At 36.2% G+C, this 20,243-nt stretch overlaps 1 protein-coding gene across 1 annotated transcript in view; it reads right to left on the minus strand.

The window, feature by feature from the left end:
• The window catches only part of ADSS2 (adenylosuccinate synthase 2), a 35,227-nt gene that overhangs the window by 11,759 nt on the left and 3,225 nt on the right, over nt 1–20,243 (minus strand). Inside the window, exons 2-7 of the mRNA XM_016151263.2 lie at nt 12,680–12,782; nt 11,764–11,832; nt 9,859–9,909; nt 1,332–1,398; nt 948–1,055; nt 482–563 (exon numbers count right to left, since the gene is read on the minus strand). Coding sequence (XP_016006749.1) covers nt 482–563; nt 948–1,055; nt 1,332–1,398; nt 9,859–9,909; nt 11,764–11,832; nt 12,680–12,782 — 480 coding nt within the window. The remainder of the gene's footprint in view (nt 1–481; nt 564–947; nt 1,056–1,331; nt 1,399–9,858; nt 9,910–11,763; nt 11,833–12,679; nt 12,783–20,243) is intronic.

Consider the following 20,243-nt stretch of genomic DNA (forward strand, 5'->3'; position numbering starts at 1 on the left):
ATTATTCAAAAGGTTTTCATTATCTCCAAGATAAAAGCTGAACTCCTATCATTGCAAATAAGACCAATGTAGGACCTGTGATTTCGTCCCTACTTGTCTGACTTTATTTTCAGGTACTTTACTACCTGTTCCTTGTTCTCCACTCAATATTTTGTTTAAGCCACGTCATGTGAAGTTACTTAAACATACCATGTCCTTTTAGGTTTATATGCTTTTAGGATATAAAAAGGGCATGAAATTCGTTTATCAGTTCTTATCTACAGTACTTTACACATATCTGTGAGGCACTTAATTAGACTATAAACTACTTAATGTATAACTTCTCAGACACAATGTAATTTCCATAAAGGAAATTAAAGACCATATGTTCTGCATTTTTATATTTTCAGTTCCTAACACTAAGCCTGCATGAATGAAAGATCTAAATGCCAATTTGGCGAAGCTGTTTTTAAAAGGACATTAAAAAGGTAAAAAGTGTTACCTTGAGTTTTTGTAATTCACCTTCAATGTCTATTTCCAAAGTGGGGTATATCGATTTGTACTGGTTAGCCAGAACTTTGAACCTGAAAAATACAGAAAAATCAAGACATTAAAAATATTCTGAATATCATTTGATTCAAATAATTTCTATAGATAACTGATCTTAATAACAAATTAATCCCCAAACTTAGGTTACATTCTGAGAAATAAAATTTAATAAAGGAGGTTAGCCATGTGGATAAATGATACGTGAAGTACTCTACCCCTCCCCCGCAGGAAACAGCTCCTTCTCAGCAAACCATTCCAAACTCCAATCCTTTCGTATAATTTTGGCTTTCATACAGTTCTTGGAGTGATGCTACGATAATACCATCATGTTACTTTTCATGAAGTTACTGTCTCTTGGGTTTTAAAAATTCAGTAAATCCACTTGCTCCTTCCCTTCTGAAGAAACACAACTGACTTACCTCTCAGAGAAGCCATCAAAGTCAGAAACAAGGTCGCACATCCTGAGTCCACTCCGGGCAGCTTTGGAAGAATAAACTGGGCCAATGCCCTTTTTTGTGGTACCCAAACTTAAAAATAAATCAAAACAAGCTTTGAGTTAGACAAGAAGGATGCAGTGCTTGTGGCCAGAGAGCACAAAGAAGGACGTGAACTATGACTATTTTCTATTTATGCCATTTCCTTTAAGTTTACTTTTTTCATATGATCCTACTGATTTTCTCTGAAATCCAAACTGGATATTTTAATACTTATTTTTCTTAAACCTAGTCTAGAATGTAAACATAAGGGTCTAGATAAGCTTCCGCTGCACCAAAAACAAACGGACAGACAGACAAACACCGTACTTTTTTCCTGCTTGTTCTTGTCTCTGTTGTTCCTGGATACCGTCGGCGGCTTGATGAAAATCAAATACTGAGGGGGAAAAACAATCACAGTTTTTGTTGAAACAGAGATGAGAAAGCACAATCTACTGCAATTAAAATTACTGAAGTTATAAATCCCTTCAGTCTAATTTCAATATGACAAATCAAATGGACACATTTTAAAAAGTGACAATAATAATGGGAGTCAAGGTTACAATGTCAACTGGTACCTATGAAAAGATGCCCGATTGTTTTATTCCTGTTTTTTGCAATCTATACTACTTTAAAAATGAGTCAGTAGAGGGTAATTTGGGAAAACCCTGCCCAACAAGTCTATGAAGTTCAGTTTACTAAAATACCCTCTTCTCTTCAAAACTGGACTCTAGAAATCTAGAAATTATGTTTGCATCTCCCCGTCCCTCACTGGTCCCAAGCTTCCATCATCCCTCACCAAAACTCTAGCCTCCTAACGAGTGGGCCTAGTTTTCACTTCTGCACATTTCTTAATTCATAATTTTTAATGCAGCCAAAGCCATCTTTCCAAGACAGAATTATGACGTCACCACTCCTGTGCCTTTAAAACTCAATGGCTTTCTGTTGCTGAAAAGAACAAGACAAAACTCCTTCACTTGCCTCCCTACACAGCCGGCCCTTTGGTCTCATTCTACGCTCTGCCTCGTCTGACCTCTGGCCATAAGGACATTTTGTTAAGTCCTTGGCGACAGGCATGTGCTGCCTGCCCCATGCACTCACACTCTCTCTGCTACCAATACTTTATGAGGACTGGGACCATGTCAGTTTATTGCTGGTTGACTTCCTATGCCTACGAGTTCTCAAATACTTACCGACTGAATAAATAGCTACTTTATGGTTCAGGCGGGCCTAGAATTTTGGTCTCTGAACTTTTAACCAAGCCTTTTTTTTGATCATTTCTAAACAGCCTTATGGCACATAATTTACATACTGTAAAAGTCACCCTTTGAAATGTGTAATTTAGGCAACAAAAGCAAAAATAAATAAATGGGACTCTATCAAACTAAGGAGCTTTAGCGCGGCGAAGGAAACCACCAACGAAACGAAAAGGCAGCCTACCAAAGGGGAGAAGGGGCTGCAAGGGATACGCATAAGGGACTAATGTCCAAAATGTATAAAGAACTGATCCAACTCAACATCAGAAAAACAATCCGATCAAAAAATGGGCTGTAGACCTGAATACGCATTTCTCCAGAAAAGACACTCAAGTGGCCAACAGACATGAAAAGATGTTTAACACCACTAATCATCAGGAAAATGTAAATGAAAGCCAAGATGATATCACATCTGTCAGAATGGCTATCATCGATAAAGCAAAACAAACACACACACAAACAGGTGTTGGCAAGGAAACCCTTGAGCGCTACTGGAGGTAATGTAAATTGGTGCAGCCGCTATGGAAAACAGTATAGAGGTTCCTCAAAAACTTAAAAATAGAATTACCATATGACCGAGTAATTCCATTTCTGGGCATTTATACAAAAACACTAATTTAAAAAGATAGCTGCACCCTATGTTCACGGCAGCATTATTTACAACAGCCAAGATACGGAGGCAACCTAGGTATCTATCAACGGATGGATGGATAAAGAAGGTATGATATATACGTGTGTATTTACATACACACAATGGAATTTTTGCCATAATAAACAACAGGAATGGACCTAGAGGGTATTATGCTAAATGAAATAAATAAGTCAGACAGAGAAAGACAAATACCATATAATTTCATCTATATGTGGAGTCTGAAGGTCAAAACTAACCAGCAAGCAAAAGCAAACAGAAACGGGCTCATGGAGACAGACAACAAACTGACGGTCGGTTGCTAGAGGGAGGGGCGAGAAGGTGAAGATTGAGAGGTATGAATTTCCAGTTATAAAATAAACAAGTCACAGGGACGTAATGCACAGCATAGGTAATAGAGTCAATAATGTCATGAAAACTGTATGGTGACAGGCGGTTACCAGAATTATCATAGTGATCACTTTGTAAGGTATATTAGATGTTCAACCACTACGTTGTATACCTGAAACTAATATCGTAACTGTACTCTAATTAAAAAACTTACAAAACAAGAAAATTAAGTGTGCAATTTAATCATTTTTAGCATATTTATCCACGGCTTCCTTTCATTGATGGTTGCTACTATTTCCAAAAAATGAAGTTGAAATGTGTCAGTGTTAAACAGAATAACTGATACGAGGTCCCTGGAACAAGGGGTAGTATCTGTAAAAGAACTATTTAGAAGTATTTTAAGACTGATATTGTAGTTACAGATGGTGAAGCTAGAAAAACTCTAGACAACTTGACCTAAAACTACCCTCTGATTAACTCTAGCTCTGTGACCGGTGTCGAGGAGCCCACTGCCTGTGTTTTTCTAGGGGTTTTATGGTCTCAGGTCTTACGTTTGTCTCTGCTCTCACTGAGTTACTCTTTATGGACGGTGTCGGGGAGTGAGCTAGTTGCAATCTTTTGCATGTTGTTGCCCAGTTTTCCCAACACCATTTATTGAACAGACTGTCCTTTCCCCATTGTATATTCTTGGTTCCTTAGTCATAAATTAATTGACTGCGTGGGATGATTTCAAACCTCTCTATTCTAATCCATTGATCTATGTGTCTGTTTTTATACCAATACCATACTGTTTTGATCACTGAAGCTCTGTAACATGGTTTGAAATCAGAGACAATGATGTCTCCAGCTTTGTTCTTTTTCAACATTGCTTTGGCTATTTGAGGTCTTTTGTAGTTCCATACTAATTTCTATAAAAAATGCCATTAGAATTTTGATTAGGATTACACTGATACTATAGACATTTTAACAATGTTCTTTCAATCCATAAGCACAAAATATCTTTCCATTTATTTGTGCCTTCTTTGATTTCTTTCATCAATGTCTCATAGTTTTCAGGGTACTGGCCTCTTACCTACTTGGTTAACAGAACAGCTTTTCGGGGTACTGGGAAGGCTCTGTACAGTAAGGTAAATGGTGATTAAAGGGGTAAATGTATATATTTTTGTGTACCTTGCTGTATAATGCAGTTTATTTAAAATGTATACTCGCTTCGAAGACACGGATTCTAGACCTTCACCAATAAATACCTACCACATATTACAGGGATGAGTTTACTATCATGGCCCTCTTCTGGTGCCCAGCTGACAGCCTTTCTTATCTACTTTTTCAGGGACCAGAATAGTTCCTAAAAGATGTTTCATCCAACTCGGACTCTGCAAACCAGTTATGACAAGACTGAGATCTTGGAGTATGCCACTTATTTTGAATAAAAGAGCATTTGCATTTCAATGTTTTCTATGTTTAAAGAAGTTACAAAGGCAAGTGGTGAACCACAATAAGTAGCTGATGGAAAGCAAATGAACCATATTTTTCAGAAATTAATTTAGCGCCGTGACACAGAGCTAATGTTTTCTTCGTTTTTTTTTAGACCTCAAGAAGCTGTTAGTGTAATCAAATAATCACTTTTATAAAGCTTCATTGTGGCATGGAGGCTTAATATATCTCCACTATTACCATTTTTCAAAGAAGTCCTCGTCTGAAGTCGCTTTGAATATCTTTCCATTATCCACAGCCGAGATATTGAAGAAACAATATCTTGGAGATTTGGTCTAATTTTTTAAATTAAAGATAACTTTTCAGCTCCAGTAGTTAAGTTTTATTAATAGCATCTTATTACTTACTTTTTATTGTTACAGCTAAGTTTTATTAACACTATTCGTCTTGTGCTGCATGGTACCCAGCGCGAGCCTCGGTACATACAATATCCACTTTACTTGCTCCTCAGACCTCCTCCCTTGGTCTTTCTTTTCTTCAGTGTGTTTTTCTGTTTGTTTAAATCGTGGCCATGTAACATGAGATCTAGCCTCTTAACAGATTTTTAAGTCAAAATACAGTATTGTTTTCTATAGCCTCAATGTTGTCCAGCCTATCCAGAGGACTTATTCATCTTTGATCTCATTCCAGTCTTTATTCAAATGTCATCTTCTCAGTTAAACTTCCTTGGCCACTTTATCTAAAATTACAGGTCCCCTCCACCTTCTCCACCTGCCTGAACACTACCTGGCTTCTTTGTCTGATTTACTTTTCCTCCTCAGAACTTATCACAATATGCAGTGATACATTTATTACATTTTTATCTTGTTTACTATTGTCTTCTCTACTATGCTATAAACTCCATTTAGAGATTTTTATTTTCTTTTCTACTATTAAATCATCAGTGCCCAACACTGTACCTGGCACAGAGGAGACATTCAATATAAATGAATCGAAGGACAGATACGTTCAACAACCTGGATTGCAAATGTTTAAAAAAGTTTTTTTAGGTCTCAGCCATTTTTCAGGTCTCTTTCTCTCAATAAGCATCTCTTATATTACAAATTTTGCTATGAGAGTTAACGGGCCAGGGCACAATTATACTATAATGCACAGTTCCTTGCATACTTACTTAAACATGCTAATGTAAAAATGTGACCAACAACTAACTCATTTTTAAATTTCTTTAAAAGAAAATTGGCTATTTAAAGCAAAAAACAATGTATTGTGGAATTTACAATAATAAATGAAATGCATGGCGAAAATAACACAAAGGACAGAACAGGGAAAGGACAGCATTTCTTGTAAGGACCTTACAACAAAACGTTATCTAGGCGGCCCTTGTTTTCTTGTGCTTTTGCTTTATAGAGCTTTACAAACATTGTATTTTTTTTTTTAATTGAAGGCAAGACCCTCCACCAGCAAAAAGATTACAACTTGCTTTATTTCAACGGTTACCAACACACATCACAATTAAAATGCCAAAGGTGAAAGACAAAGAATCGTAAAAGTAACAAAAGTAAAGCAGTTAGTTACCTACAAGGGAGCTCCCATAAGAATGCTGGCTCAATGATTTCTCAGCAGAAACTCTGCTGGCCAGAAGGGACTGACACGAAATAGTCAAAGTGATGGAAAACCAGGTCCTACAACCAACATTACTCTACCCAGCAAAGCTATCATTTTGTACTGAAGGACAGATAAAGAACTTCCCGGACAAGATAAAACTAAAGGAGTTCATCACCACCACTCCAGCATTACAAGAAATGTTAGAGGGACTTCTTTGAAAGAGAAAAAAATTAAAAATACAAACAATAAAATGGCAATAAATACGTACCTATCCATAATCACCTTAAATGTAAATGGGTTAAATACTGCAACCAAAAGACATTGGGTAGCTGAATGGATAAGAAAATAATGCTCTACATATGCTGCCCACTTGAGATCAAATGACACACACACAATGAAAGTAAAGGAATAGAAATAATATTTCACGCAAGTAGAAAAGAAAAAAAGCTGGGGTAGCAATACTTATATCACACACAATACACTCTAAAACAAAAGCCATAATAAGAGACAAAGAAGGGCATTGTGTAATATTAAAGGTATCAATACAACAAGAAGACATAACCCTAATAAATATATCCACATCCAACACAGGAGCACCTACATATATATATATATATATATATATATATATATATATATAAAACAATTATTAACCAATATCATGGGTAAGATCGACAGTAGTATACTCATAGTATGAGACCTGAACACCCCACTGAAACCAATGGAAAGATCTTCCAGACAGAAAATCAACAAGGATCAGTGGCCTTAAATGACACACTAAAGTAGATGGATTTAATTGATATTTTCAGAGCATTCCACCCCAAAGCAGCAGAATATATTCTTCTCAAGTGCACATAGAACATTCTCCAGGACAGACTACATATTAGGCCACAAACAAGTCTCAATAGCTTTAAGACTGAAATAATATCAAGCATCTTCTTTGACCACAATGGTATGAAACTAGAAATCGTCTACAAGAAGAAAACTGGAAAATACACAAACATATAGAAGCTAAATAACGTGCTACTAAACAATGAATGGGTTAACAATGAGATCAAGGAAGAAGTCAACATACCTAGAGACAAATAAAACTGAAAACACAACCACTCAAAAATCTACGGTACACAGGTAAAGCAGTCCTAATAGGGAAATTCATAGCAATACAGGCCTACCTCAAGAAACAAGAAAAATCTCAAATAAACAATCTAATCTTACACTTAAAAGAACTAAAAAACAGAAGAGCAAACAAAACGCAAAGAGAGCAGAAGGAAGGAAATAATAAAATCAGGGCAGAAATAAACAAAATAGAGTCTAGGAAAACAATACAGAAGATCAATGAAACCAAGAACTGATTCTTTGGAAGAATAAACCTATAACCAGACTCATCAGAAAAAAAAAAGAGAGGACTCAAATAAATAAAACCAGAAATGAAAGAGAAGTGACTACGGACTCCACAGAAATATAAAATAATGTAGGAAAACACTATGAACAATTATATGCCAACAAATTGGACAATGTGGAAGAAATGGATACATGCTTAGAAACATACAATATCCCAAGACGGAGTCAGGCAAAAACAGAAAATCTGAACCAACCGATTACCACCAACAAAATTGAATCAGTAATTAAAAAAAATACTCCCCCCGCAAAAAAGTCCTGGCCTGACTCTTACAGAACTGTCCCTCCAGTCCTACGGTAGGAGAATCCCTGAAGTATGTAGTGGTTTCACAGCAATGATTCTCAGCAACTTCTCAGTCAGGTGTTTTTTTTTAATGACACTATTTACTTCCTTTCATCATTTCAGAATTGATTATACTAAAAATGCACGTTTCTTATGAACTTTTAATAGCACATATTGTAAAGCATACATATATCGTTACACATATTACTACTAACATCTAAATTTTAGCCTGAGCTATCCTCTCTGGGCTTAGTCTCTATCAGAAAAACTTTCCTTTAAGGATATAAATTTATTTAAAAAAGGAAAAATCATTAATAAAGAAATATAATAAAACTATAAATAAAATCATAAAATTAATTTCCATTTGTTATGGTTTAAACCACATTACTTTCTGGTTACTCTGGTCCTTTGACCCCTCTACATCACTATTTTCTTCAGTTTTTGTAGTCTAAAGTAGTTAAGTAACTTGCTGAACCACTATGCTATGCCCAAGGAGGCAAACTGTCACGTGGCAAACCCAAAACACAGTAATGAAGACAGGTGGAGAATCCAGACACAGTCTCAGCGCTATGTTCTTCCCAACGGCTGACATCGTCAGCATATGTTTATATCTGTAGCCAAACTATCTGAAAATGTATATTAAGTGATAAGCTAACAAAAGGGTACATGCAAGGTATTATCCTATTGTGCAATCCTAAATTGTGGTGCTCAGATTAAGATACTGAATTTAATATAGCAGATAACAAAGGATGATGATAAAGTTCTGAAGATAAGCAGTGGCTTTCATCATCTAACAGTGATTCACTTTATCCACAAGACAGAGGCAGTGAAGACCAAAAGGCCCTATGTAAAAACCATGAAGGGTAAAGAAGTTCAAGATGACTCATGCTATCAGAATGTAATACGTGTAAGGTTAATAATTATTGTAAGCAGATAAAAATACTATAAAAGCAATGCACAAAAGTTTTTTTCATTATTACATAAGACCGTAAGAAAAATGTCAACAACACTGTATTGCTTTCTATATAACACTAGAATGATGATGTACGAAAATTTAAAAGGAAAGTACGCAGATAATACGTGACAGGCTGAGAATACGATTTTCTTTAAATCAGAAACTTAAAAGAGCCAATAAAAATGACAGATTTACAACCTCTTTGCTTCCTTCCAAAGGGTTTCATTTTGCTTACTTGGCTGACACTTTCGGAACTCTGATGTGGCAGCTTCTTAAATGAAGGTCAATGTTAAAACTGGAGCAGCTATGGCCTCAGGAGACACATGTATTTAAGTGGAACTTAAAGGTTCGGCCAATCATAATGATGTTTCTTATGTGGTTTGTAGTTCTTTCTTTTCTGGTTATTGTCTCTTAACCATGTCACTTGTAATTAACAATTCTATCACTTCAGAAGTAGTATAGTAACAGGGAGGCTCAGATTTATTGGTGGCGGCTAAAATTAATTTTAGAATTCAGTTTGCTCTAAATAATGAATACGGCTAATCTGAATAAAGTCTGAATCATTTAAAAACCGGTATTATTACATCTTAGGCATAAAGAATCACTCTAAAGATATGCCAGAAAGGCCTGCTTTTATATGAATACTAACATGTAGAAATAAATGTTCTCTGTATTTCAACAATTTTTTAGAATTACAGACATCTTGTAAAACACTGCTTATATTATTCATTTAAGTAGTTAATTCTTCCTTCAGAAATAGGTAAATTTTAGCCTAGCCCTTATTAAAAACAACAACAAAAAAAGATTTTATGCATTTGGAATCCAATCACTATAATCCACCCTTAGTTTTCACTAAAATTCGAGACAAAATTAGCTATGAAATGCTTTCATTTTTTAAGTTTCTCATAAAATGATAGTTATAAATAAATGCATCATGCCCCGCTTACCAATATGAGCTCTGTCAGATATGATAAGCCTTTTTTCCCAGCCTTCCAGACCTAGAGAGAAGGGGCGGGGAAGATACATTTACTTGAACATTTTGTATAATAAGTTTTAAATATTAATTTCTTTAGAAATACAATGCTTACAAGTGTTTTTAACTTAAGTAATCACTTTTATATATTTTCTTCGGCATAGGAAACGTTTAATAAGGATTTTCTCAACTGTCCTTCATTATATATACAAACTCATTCACAAAGTCTATCTTTCTAAATGTTTTGCCCTAAAAAGCTTCAAACTCAAGCTAGCTTTAACCACATAAAATACTTCTAGGAATCAAAAAAAGCAAATGGCAGGAAAATAATATTTTTGTTGGAGGTGGAAGGAAGAGGAGTTAGATACAGAGCAGGGGGAGAATTTCAAGAAAAGGGAGTTAATTTTGGGACTAGCACCCTTTCCCAAAAGACAATTATAAAAAGTGTGATTAAACACTAATTTTTGTAAAGTACTATCAATTACGGTAGTTAGCACACTGACTTGTAACAAGATACACACACACGCACGTGCACGCGCACACACACACAATCTCCCCATTTATCTGTGAATGCCTGAGAGCAGAGACCATGAATTTCATAGCATAGGCAGTCATCCAATAAATGTTCAAAAAAAATTACTAAATGAGAAGATAATTAAAGCTGAATAGGTATTTTTTTAAAAGATAGGACATCTAGTAAGCTATATGTGTTAAGTTACCGTGCTCCAAACATTTTCAAAATTAACTTCGGATATTAAAAATTGGTTAATTTTTATAATATCCAAAGATTTATTTTGAAAAATATTTCTTCTAGATTAAAGAGAACCTCCTCCATAATGTGCTAAAAGATAAACTAGAATATTAAGTCTTCCCCTCTATAGCCCTTTTTGACATAAGTTAGCTTAGGGAATATTATAAAGAAACACAGTAGAGTGGATTCAGCTGGATTAACAGGCCAGAAGGAAAAGGCGTAGGGCAGAGTTTTCAGAGGGGATAAAGGAGAGCAGAGAGCAGCATGGGAACCTCAAGCTGACCAATTAGAAAAGCTGACAATAAAAATGCGTGAAGGACAACAGAGATGCTAGGGAGACAGAATTCTGGGAAGTCAGATTAAGTCATCAGAACTACTTGAGGATGGTGGCTCCTTTTAAATAAGAACAATAAACTTTAATAAGTAATAGAATTGAGTATTCTAAATATGAGCTAAGCTAAGAGGAAACTACACTAATGATTTTCCCCAATTGTGTATTATTTAAATTGCTATATTCCCCTCAAACCCTAGCAAGGTAGCCAAGTTGAACGGATTTCCAAAAATCTGAAAGAGGTAAGGAAAGGCAGGAAATCTAGAATTGTTTTTTAAGGAGATGGAAGACAACATCGCACAGAAGGCATTTATCTCACTTGGAGAGGGACCTAAACAACCCTGGGTTATTATAGCCACCCACGGAACGCCACACCTCAAAGAAACAAGACTGACAGTGTGCAAAATGGGCTTCTGTGTCCCCCTGACTGCACTAGGCTCATTTTTGGTTTGGGAGGAAGGGAATGCTAATTTGAGCACAAATGAAAAGATGAATTCATAAATTTCCTAGTTCTGTCACCAAGATTTAGTAATTCTCGCTCCCTCAAGATAAAGCTAATAGATGGCCAATGTGTAAAAAAGCCAAGACTTACACAATGACCTCGCTATGTTTGTCTTTTGTTTAAATACTGATTGTAATAAATAAAATTTAATGACTGACATTTAAAATCTTGTCCTATAATAACCAGCAATTTTAAAGTATAAGACAAAAATGTCAAGTTTGTCTAGCACGAGATCCCAATAAAACTTTACAAAAAATAACAGGTTATTGGGCAAAGCAGATTCATTTTTTCATACCTTTTCCTTTTTGAATATTTTTCTCTACTTCTTCAAATAATCCAGGTAGGTGAATTACTACACCATTTCCTAAAGGAAAACAAACAAATCTCAATCTTAAACATCTATACTTACAGGCATACATAATGGTATTTAGAGAAACAGAGATATCTATAATAACCCTTTATCTAGAATACTAGAGAGTGAAGGACTCTAATAGGGCATTCTGATTTATCAGGGAGTTACCACAGAAAGGATTCCAAGTTTTAAACACAGAGTAGTATAATGTAAATACACAATATAACATAATACGCAGAATATACAACATTAAAATTACAACGAATAATTATAAAATATTTTAATATAAGTAATACTTGATAATTTTATACAATAATTTTAAAGCTCTTTGAAACAAAGTGAAACTCATTATGAAAGAAACTAGTTATGTAGTTTTAGGCAAATTGAACCAGGTCACAGTAGACTCTAGATCAATGTCTTTCAAATTGGGGAATCGCACCCTATTAATAGCCATAAAATAAATGTAGCGGGTTGTGATTAGAATTAAAAAAAAAAAAGTAGAAAATATCAGATTGCATCATAGGTTACAAAGGTTCAGAATCAATTTATAAAACATAGACTTCTTGTTTTCCTTACTGTGCATCAGTGTTTGAAAAACTGATTTCATGATCTGATACTTCTTTATTGAATTCAGATTGCCAATGATCACAGATAGATGCAAAGCAATCATTCCAAAATGTATTAGTGTTAAAAGGTCTAAAAGAGTTGTAAAGTAGCCAAAGTTAGGTATATTCCAGAAGGTGCCAAGGTCAAGATCGATCATTTGATTAGTGAGAGATGAAATCAGTTAAGATAATGAAAAATGAACACTACTATCGATGGGGGAGAACAATTCCCAGGTGGTTCAGTATATACTCACCAATGAACGCGGTAACATTTGGGTTAATTATCCCACTGGGTAAAAGATGGAAATCGTATTCCACAGAATCTACGACAACTGTGTGGCCGGCATTATTTCCTCCCTGAAATATAAGACAGGGGAAAATTGAACCTGACAATAGGAAACATATCTCCTTCCAAAGAGAATTAATGACTGACTACCTGCTAAAAGGTCAATGTAACCTAAGGAAACCTAAGTATTTGCCATGAATACTTATGCTTTACACACTTCACAACAGAGCGGCTCTCCTCTCTCCGTCCCATCTAGACTGCACCTGAGTGATTAGCCCTGACAGGATCTGGATATCGGAGAATCGGGTTTCTGGAAGATATATCCCTTATTAAAAAGTGAAAAAGTACAGGAATGATTAGTTTGTTATTCCGTTTTTGGCACTCTGTAGGATATGAAGCAGTTCAATGAATTACCCATGATATTTTATCTAAACAACAAAATCTCTAAAATAGAAAAAAAAATCCATCCAGTTACTCTAATGTAAATATTCACATCATTCTCACTGTCCTAAGGGTGTGTCAAGCAATTTTGTGCCCCAAAATTTGTATTCTTACATGGTCTTATCAACTAGAAAATCTCCCACCTAATTCCCTCAAATACCAGTTATCCTGAGATTCTGTTTTTTAAATTTATAAATTTATAAAAAGTCTTGTGAGTTTGGTTAGTGACAGATTCCTTGGATCTGCTCATCTCTGGATAAAGTAAAACACTAGGTCAAGGAACTTTCAAAGCTGAGAATCATATTATGAACCCAGAGTGAAATGTCTACTCTGTGAAGCTCATGACTAAATGATCAATTATAGCAAAATGTGAAAGTCAAGTGAGAAAAGTTAGGTCCAAAGGAGACTGACTATTAAGTGACAAAATATTTTTTTCTAATTACTATGCTTTAAAAGAATGGGAGGAAACACAAATTAATTATAGGTTTAAACTCCTATACAATATTCATGAAAAATTTAAAGTAAACCACAAAATAGGAATATATTTACAACAAATTAAAAGTTAAACAACATTCTTATAGGACATTTAAAAATACCACTCAAAATGACATCTCCTGAGAATGACTAGTTTAACTTGATCACAAGGCTATTTTTGACAAAACCAAATCACCACCAATAATGAATTCACAAAAGTTAGAAAAATAGTTTTTAAAAGAAGCAATGCCTCTTCACACTGTGTTTTGCCCTGTACAAAGCAAAAAAACTCCTTGTTTGAAAACTAGTGTACGTCATGAATGCTTAAAAAAAAAAAAAAAAATTGACAGTGGTGGCCAGTAGTCTACAAGATGACAGGTGGGTTGCAAGACACAGGAAGACAGAAGTGAGAGCGGTAAGCGATCCCTTCTCGGCTTGATACCACCAAGAGAACAGGTGTATATTTTTACTATTTATTTTTAATAGGAAACGTATGCACAGGCTGCACAGGCACCGGGGATGCACAGTAAAAAACGAGGTCTTTCTTACACACTCCACCCTGTCCCAGTTCCCTGTTACGAGGCAACCGGTTTCCACCAGTTTTCTGGGTCCTTCCTGAGGTAATTTTGCATATACAAACATATTTATATATTTATTCTAGGTATACAAATGTTAGCAAACTGTATAGACCCGGGCAGCCTGCCTTTTTTACTTAACAAATCTTAGAGCTCGTTCCATCACCTTATAAACAGAACCATCTCAGTTTTAACAGCTGCTTCTCCTCTCCACATTCTTTTTTATATGAGCATGCAGTTTATTAAACTGGTCCCATAAGAGAGGCATTTGGTTGTTTCTAATCTTTTATCGTTATGAACAATGTTACAACACACTTCCTGGCAATTTATTGTTATTTCACATTTGGGCGAGTTTATCACCAATTCCGATAGAATCTGAATATATATATATATGTATATACATGTATATATATACATATACATACATACACGCACACACATATCAAAGGAACGTACTGGTCTTAGGTGTTTTTTAAATAATTCACAGGAGAAATCTTGCTTGATTTTTAGTTTTTCTTTAACTCTCTGACCAATATTAGCCTTTTTTATCTCAACTTTTTATAATTTAGGAACCCTTCCTCAAACTTTAAAGAAAACTCTTTTCTGAGTCTGAAGCTCATTACAATTTCTTTAGATCCTAGGAAAATTCTAATTTGCCATTATAATGATTTAATTCTAAATTGTTATAAGTCACTACATTTAATACATTTTTACTAAATTGTTATGAAGTATTGGTAACTTTGAGACAAACAACCAATAAAGCATTATTATTTAAACAAAACGAGTTTTAAAAAAATCAATCATTTATTTAATATAAAAAAAAGCTCTCTATTCTGTAATTTTTGGAGTAGACCTTTAAAGTAAGTCAATTCACACAATCATTTTTCTAGATACACTAACATAACCATTTGATGAAATAATGATTAACTCGGTGGTACAGAACAAACGTCCCTGCCGTATGACTAAAGCCTGCTCTTTTGGATAATATTTCACCAAGACAGGCAGTAATGACAACTGAAGTGATGGCTGATTATTTGCTTGAGGCGGGAGGAGGTGATCGGGAGGTACTGGTCGGTTGTGGGAGATGACTCAAGGGGGATAAACTGGTATAATTCTTTAAGGTCCTCCAAGTTCACCAGTGCTGGGTTAGGCTTGACAATTTCAGCGGCAAAAGGCTTGAACTGACATTTGAATCAACAGCTTGCTCACTCAAACGTTAACCGACATTTTTTAATAATCTTATCTTATTAAGGTTAACCATAGAGTTTAAATCTCATTTAAATAGTTTGATTATGAAAATATGGCCAGATATACCCAGAATAACCCTAGATTATCCTGTTAAGGAACAGGGATGTGCTTATCAGTCCATTCTGTCCGTGGTGCCTAAGGGAGGGGTGGGGCACGGCTGCCTTCAATCTCCAGCCTCCAGAGGAGCCTGAGGACGAGCTAGGCACACAGAGCGTCCAGGAGAGGGAATCTTTTCAGGAACCAAGTTTCAGTCCAGGGCCATATTTCCCAAAATGCGACAGATGAAACTTCACATTTGAAGTATTTGTTCAAATTGTGGGGAACATACAAAATTCACCTTGGGAGCTCGGGATACAGATTCCGCTGGTCGGAGGAGAGGTCATATGAGTTAGCAGAGGGCAAAACAAAGAAACATGGACGGCGCTGCCGCAGCACCTCACCCTTGGCCCACGCCCACCAAGGAACTACGGGCGGAGACTCCGAACTGCACGAGGGCTTCCACACTCACTCGGGACAGAGCTGCCTCTCACACGGGCAGCTCCACGTGCTGGGCACCAGGACAAGCGGCAAGGGCACGAACTCACTGCGACAGCATGCCTACAGCCGACTCCCTAAATTCACGTCCGGCACTAGTGCAATCATGTTTAATGATTCTTAGTCAGCACTGGGAGGCCAGACAGAACTATATAAATGATGGGAGACTGACATTTTTTGGTTCTACTTTTAACAAAGATGTACTATTCCTTTGTCATTCCAAAGTTGCCCCCAAACACAGCCTGGTACGTTATACCCCCAGATATAGTATTAATGACATATTCATATTAATGGTTACATGTAGCTACCTACCTCTGCTGCTTTCCTAAATTCCCATAACACTTAAGATCCCAGTCACTCAGGTGACATTAACAAATACTTTTAATTACCAAAGTTGTGTTTTATATTACTTAACTTAAAAAAGAAAAACAGACTGTGTTTAATTAACTGGTAGACCAAAGAAGAACCAGCTGTAAAACAGCAAGTCAGTTCAGGCCCTCTCCTCCCCACCCTTCCCCTCATTTTGCAAATCACAGGAATCACCCCCTCTGGCCATGGTAATTTGATCCAGCAGGGAAACCTAATCCAAGCCCGGACCAATCAAGCTCCTCTGTCTTGGGAATTTGATTTTGAATAGAGAGGAAGGCAGAGGAGTTAGAGAAGCCTGTCCCTTAAGGGAGCATCCTGAAATGAAAGGCTGCCGGTTCCGGCTGTTGAGTCCCCGGGGTTGTCTTTGTCTCCTGCCACTCAGAGGCCTGGCCATCCGGCTCTTCCCTCAAACAAATCTCCATTTTGCTTAAGACTGTCTCCTTCCTTAGCTTGCAAACAAAGAATCCAAATGAGTCACAAAACAACTTCACTGTGACGTAGTGTGTATACAGCTGACTCCCCAAATCCACATCCTGCACTAGTGATAACTAAATATAAAAATGATTTACTTCTAAATTCTAACATTTATGCTCTCAAGAACAAAACTCTAAAAACACAGTATTGCAAGATACAGGTATGATATAATAGTATTTAGCTATTTTGTAACTATTCTCAGTTTTTCCATGTATGCTTTTGCTCCCCAATTTGATTTTAAGCTTAAAATATTCAGAAGACAAGTGTCTTAATCCGGCCCCACCCCCCCACCCCACCCCACCCCACCCCACCCCACCCCACTCCCTACAGCTCCAAAGAACCAGAGGCTGTCGAGCCCAACTCTAGAATTAAAGCTTGGCTCAGGAAAGTGTAAGTTTCTAACTAAGAAGCTCCAAAGGTCCAGGGATATTTAAAAAAAAAAGTTTGGAAGAAAATGAAATGACATTTGTCAGCATAAGTCCCTAGTTAAGGACTCTTTGTCCTTAACTTGTAAGTTTGCTATTAGGTCTTCCTCCTCTCAAAATCACTCCAACTAAGTGAGTTCCTGTTGTGACCGGTGACCGTGTTGCAAACCGGAAACCATGCTGTCTCTTTTCCGGCAACAGTGAAGGCCCCAAGTGTAGAGGTTTGGCAATTTCATACACACAGCCCAGAGGCATTTCTCAGGCCACTGAGTCCTCTGAAATAGTCTATGTGTCTTCTCTTTGTCCTTTTTGCTCTGAATACTTATATGAACATTGCACTATAATCATGTGGCTCAAAATGAACACAGTCACAAAGTCAGGAGTTTTTCCTACCATCCACTCTGAATTAGAGCAGAGGGCAGCAATGCCTCAGGCCTCACGCCTTTGAACTATTCCAGCAACCAATGAAAGGGTTCCTTATTTCTTGTTTAGTCTTCAAGCTTCTTAGGAACCCAATAGTCTTTTGAGTAGATGCTGATCGCCTGTGCAGCTCTCTTGGTAAAGACTGTAAGACCCGTGTGTCTCTCTCATTTCACCATTGCCCAAACTAAAACACTTGTCAATCCACAGCAATAAATTATGAACAAGGATGACTGTTCTTTTGTGAAAACGTTCATATAACTGCAGGTAGCTTATGATTTCAAAGCAGACCAGGTTAAGTTACGACCAGTAAGTTGATCAAATGAAACTATTCAACAGTAACCAGACACACTAGATAGGGAGAGAAAACATATACGAGGTGTCTGAATTTCTTTTCAGCAAAGACATCTAAGTGTACTGCTCAGTTATCTTTTAAAGGCTTAAGATATTCGTTTCACCTTATGTGATTATGGTGACCTTTCAGTTTCATATAAGTGATAAACATCTCAGGTACCTTGTATTTTACACCTTAAATTACCTTTATGAAATGACTTCTGACAATGAAGGGGGAAGAGGCATTGCCTTGGAGGGTGTCTTAGGATCCTAATTAAGATGCTTTAGACCCTAATATACACACTGAATTGATGGTCAGAGATGACCAGGGTCACAGATAGGAGGACCAGACATACAACCAAAAACATACAACCCAATGATGCTATGCAGTCTTTGTAAATGCTTGATAAAAACTCACTTAATCATTACATTTATGAATATTTTCTTAAAAATACACTGCAATCGAACTGTAGATGTCAACTCAAAAAAGTCTTCTCTCACAAACAAAATCCTTTCTTTAAAAAGATTTTAAAGGCTTGATACAGACAAAAACCCTGTTTTTGAAAATTTCATGAGAACTCCCGTTTTTAAAGAATTTTATCATATTGAATTAAATATAATTAAAAGTTGGTTCGATCTAAAAATTTGGTTCGATCTTGGAGCCTGAGCAGTCATGGGACCTGTTTTCTATTTACTGTGTTTCAATCACTTACACTAGGCAATACTGAAAACCTCCATGTCTCCTTTTCCACTGATGAAAGTATTCTAACAGTGCCCAATCTTTACTTGTTAGCATGTAGCTCATCCACACTGATATTTGGTGTCAAAATCTGACATAATACCCAAGGGATAATACAGCTACACTTGTATCTAGTTATAGTGAGCAAGCTACTAAGTATATACCAGTTTACTTTTTATTCTAGATTTGTTCCGGGCAACAGTTTTTCCTAGAGATATTTTAAACTATCCAACTAGCTCACTTGTTTCCCACCAAAATTTTTTAAAAATAATAATATTGGTCAGACGGACACCAATGAGATGATCTCATATGATTTAAAAATTAATTCCTCAAAAGTAGAGATGATGGTATTATATATACTAACAAAATAGGCTAAATAATGGACAACTTGGGACATTCTCGTTGACCAAACTTTAAGATCTACTACCCACAGCAGAGAAAAAGTGTTTGCTAGAAGTGCATGGCATTTAACTGAAATATGCTGAGGACTATTTACAATGAAAGACACAAATATCAGTTATCTATTTTCTCACAGATACAAGTTTAATATAAACTATTAGAGCCTTTGAACATAATGGTACAATGTAAAAAATACCAAGTGACAAATGTTAATCCAAGAAATGCTGGAGATTCTGCCTTAAACTAATGCCAAGTCAATGAAACTGGCCCGGGGGTGGGGGTGGGGGTGGTAAAAATAATTTACAGGAAAGGGTTAAACTAATGACTTTAAATTTCTAGGGGTGATCAAGTCACCCAATAAATATTATTGAGTATTTCCTTCCTCTCTGGTTCACACAGTACTATTTGCTTTGGAAGAAAAAAAAAAAAAAGCACAAGTCCTCTTTTTGAGAACATTTATACACTTAGTAGGGGAAGCACAGTAATCCAAGAAAGCAAGACTTAACCAAGTGTACCACACAGCGATGGCCACTTAGTACTTGGGAAATACTATAAACTACGCATCTAAAAAGCAACCCTGATAGTAGACACAGAAAGAGTAGTTGTTATAAACTGGAAGACTGCTTTCCCTTAAATGCTGATTCTCTACCATCTCCAAAATAATGGGTAGTGGTTTGGGAGATAATCATTTTAGCTGTATAAGGTCAGGGCATTAAAAACTTTAAGTCATTCCCCTTTTTCAATTTTTTTCTTTTGATTTCCAAGAGAAAGCCCCAGGCTGCGGCCATATCTCTTTACACTTCTTTATAACTTACTACTTAGTAGCTGGTTTCTAAGCCTTCAGCAGATACTAGCCTCTAGCTACAAATTAACATGTTTTCCATTGCGTTTATTTTTATGGCAAGCTTTTATATGTAGCAAGTGACAGGATATACTTTCCCTTTATACTAAATTTTAGTTAATATTTTCTTTTGAACTTTAAAACCCTGGAGGTTGGAGGGGGGGGGGGCATAAAGGGAATACTGTCAGAGGCAACTTCATGCCTGTCATTGTAACCAAGACTACCAAGCTTGCTTCCTCCAGAAACAATAAACAACCCCT

Source organism: Rousettus aegyptiacus, unplaced genomic scaffold, assembly GCF_014176215.1.
Source record: "Rousettus aegyptiacus isolate mRouAeg1 unplaced genomic scaffold, mRouAeg1.p scaffold_m13_p_18, whole genome shotgun sequence".
Classification (NCBI taxonomy): Eukaryota; Metazoa; Chordata; class Mammalia; order Chiroptera; family Pteropodidae; genus Rousettus; species Rousettus aegyptiacus.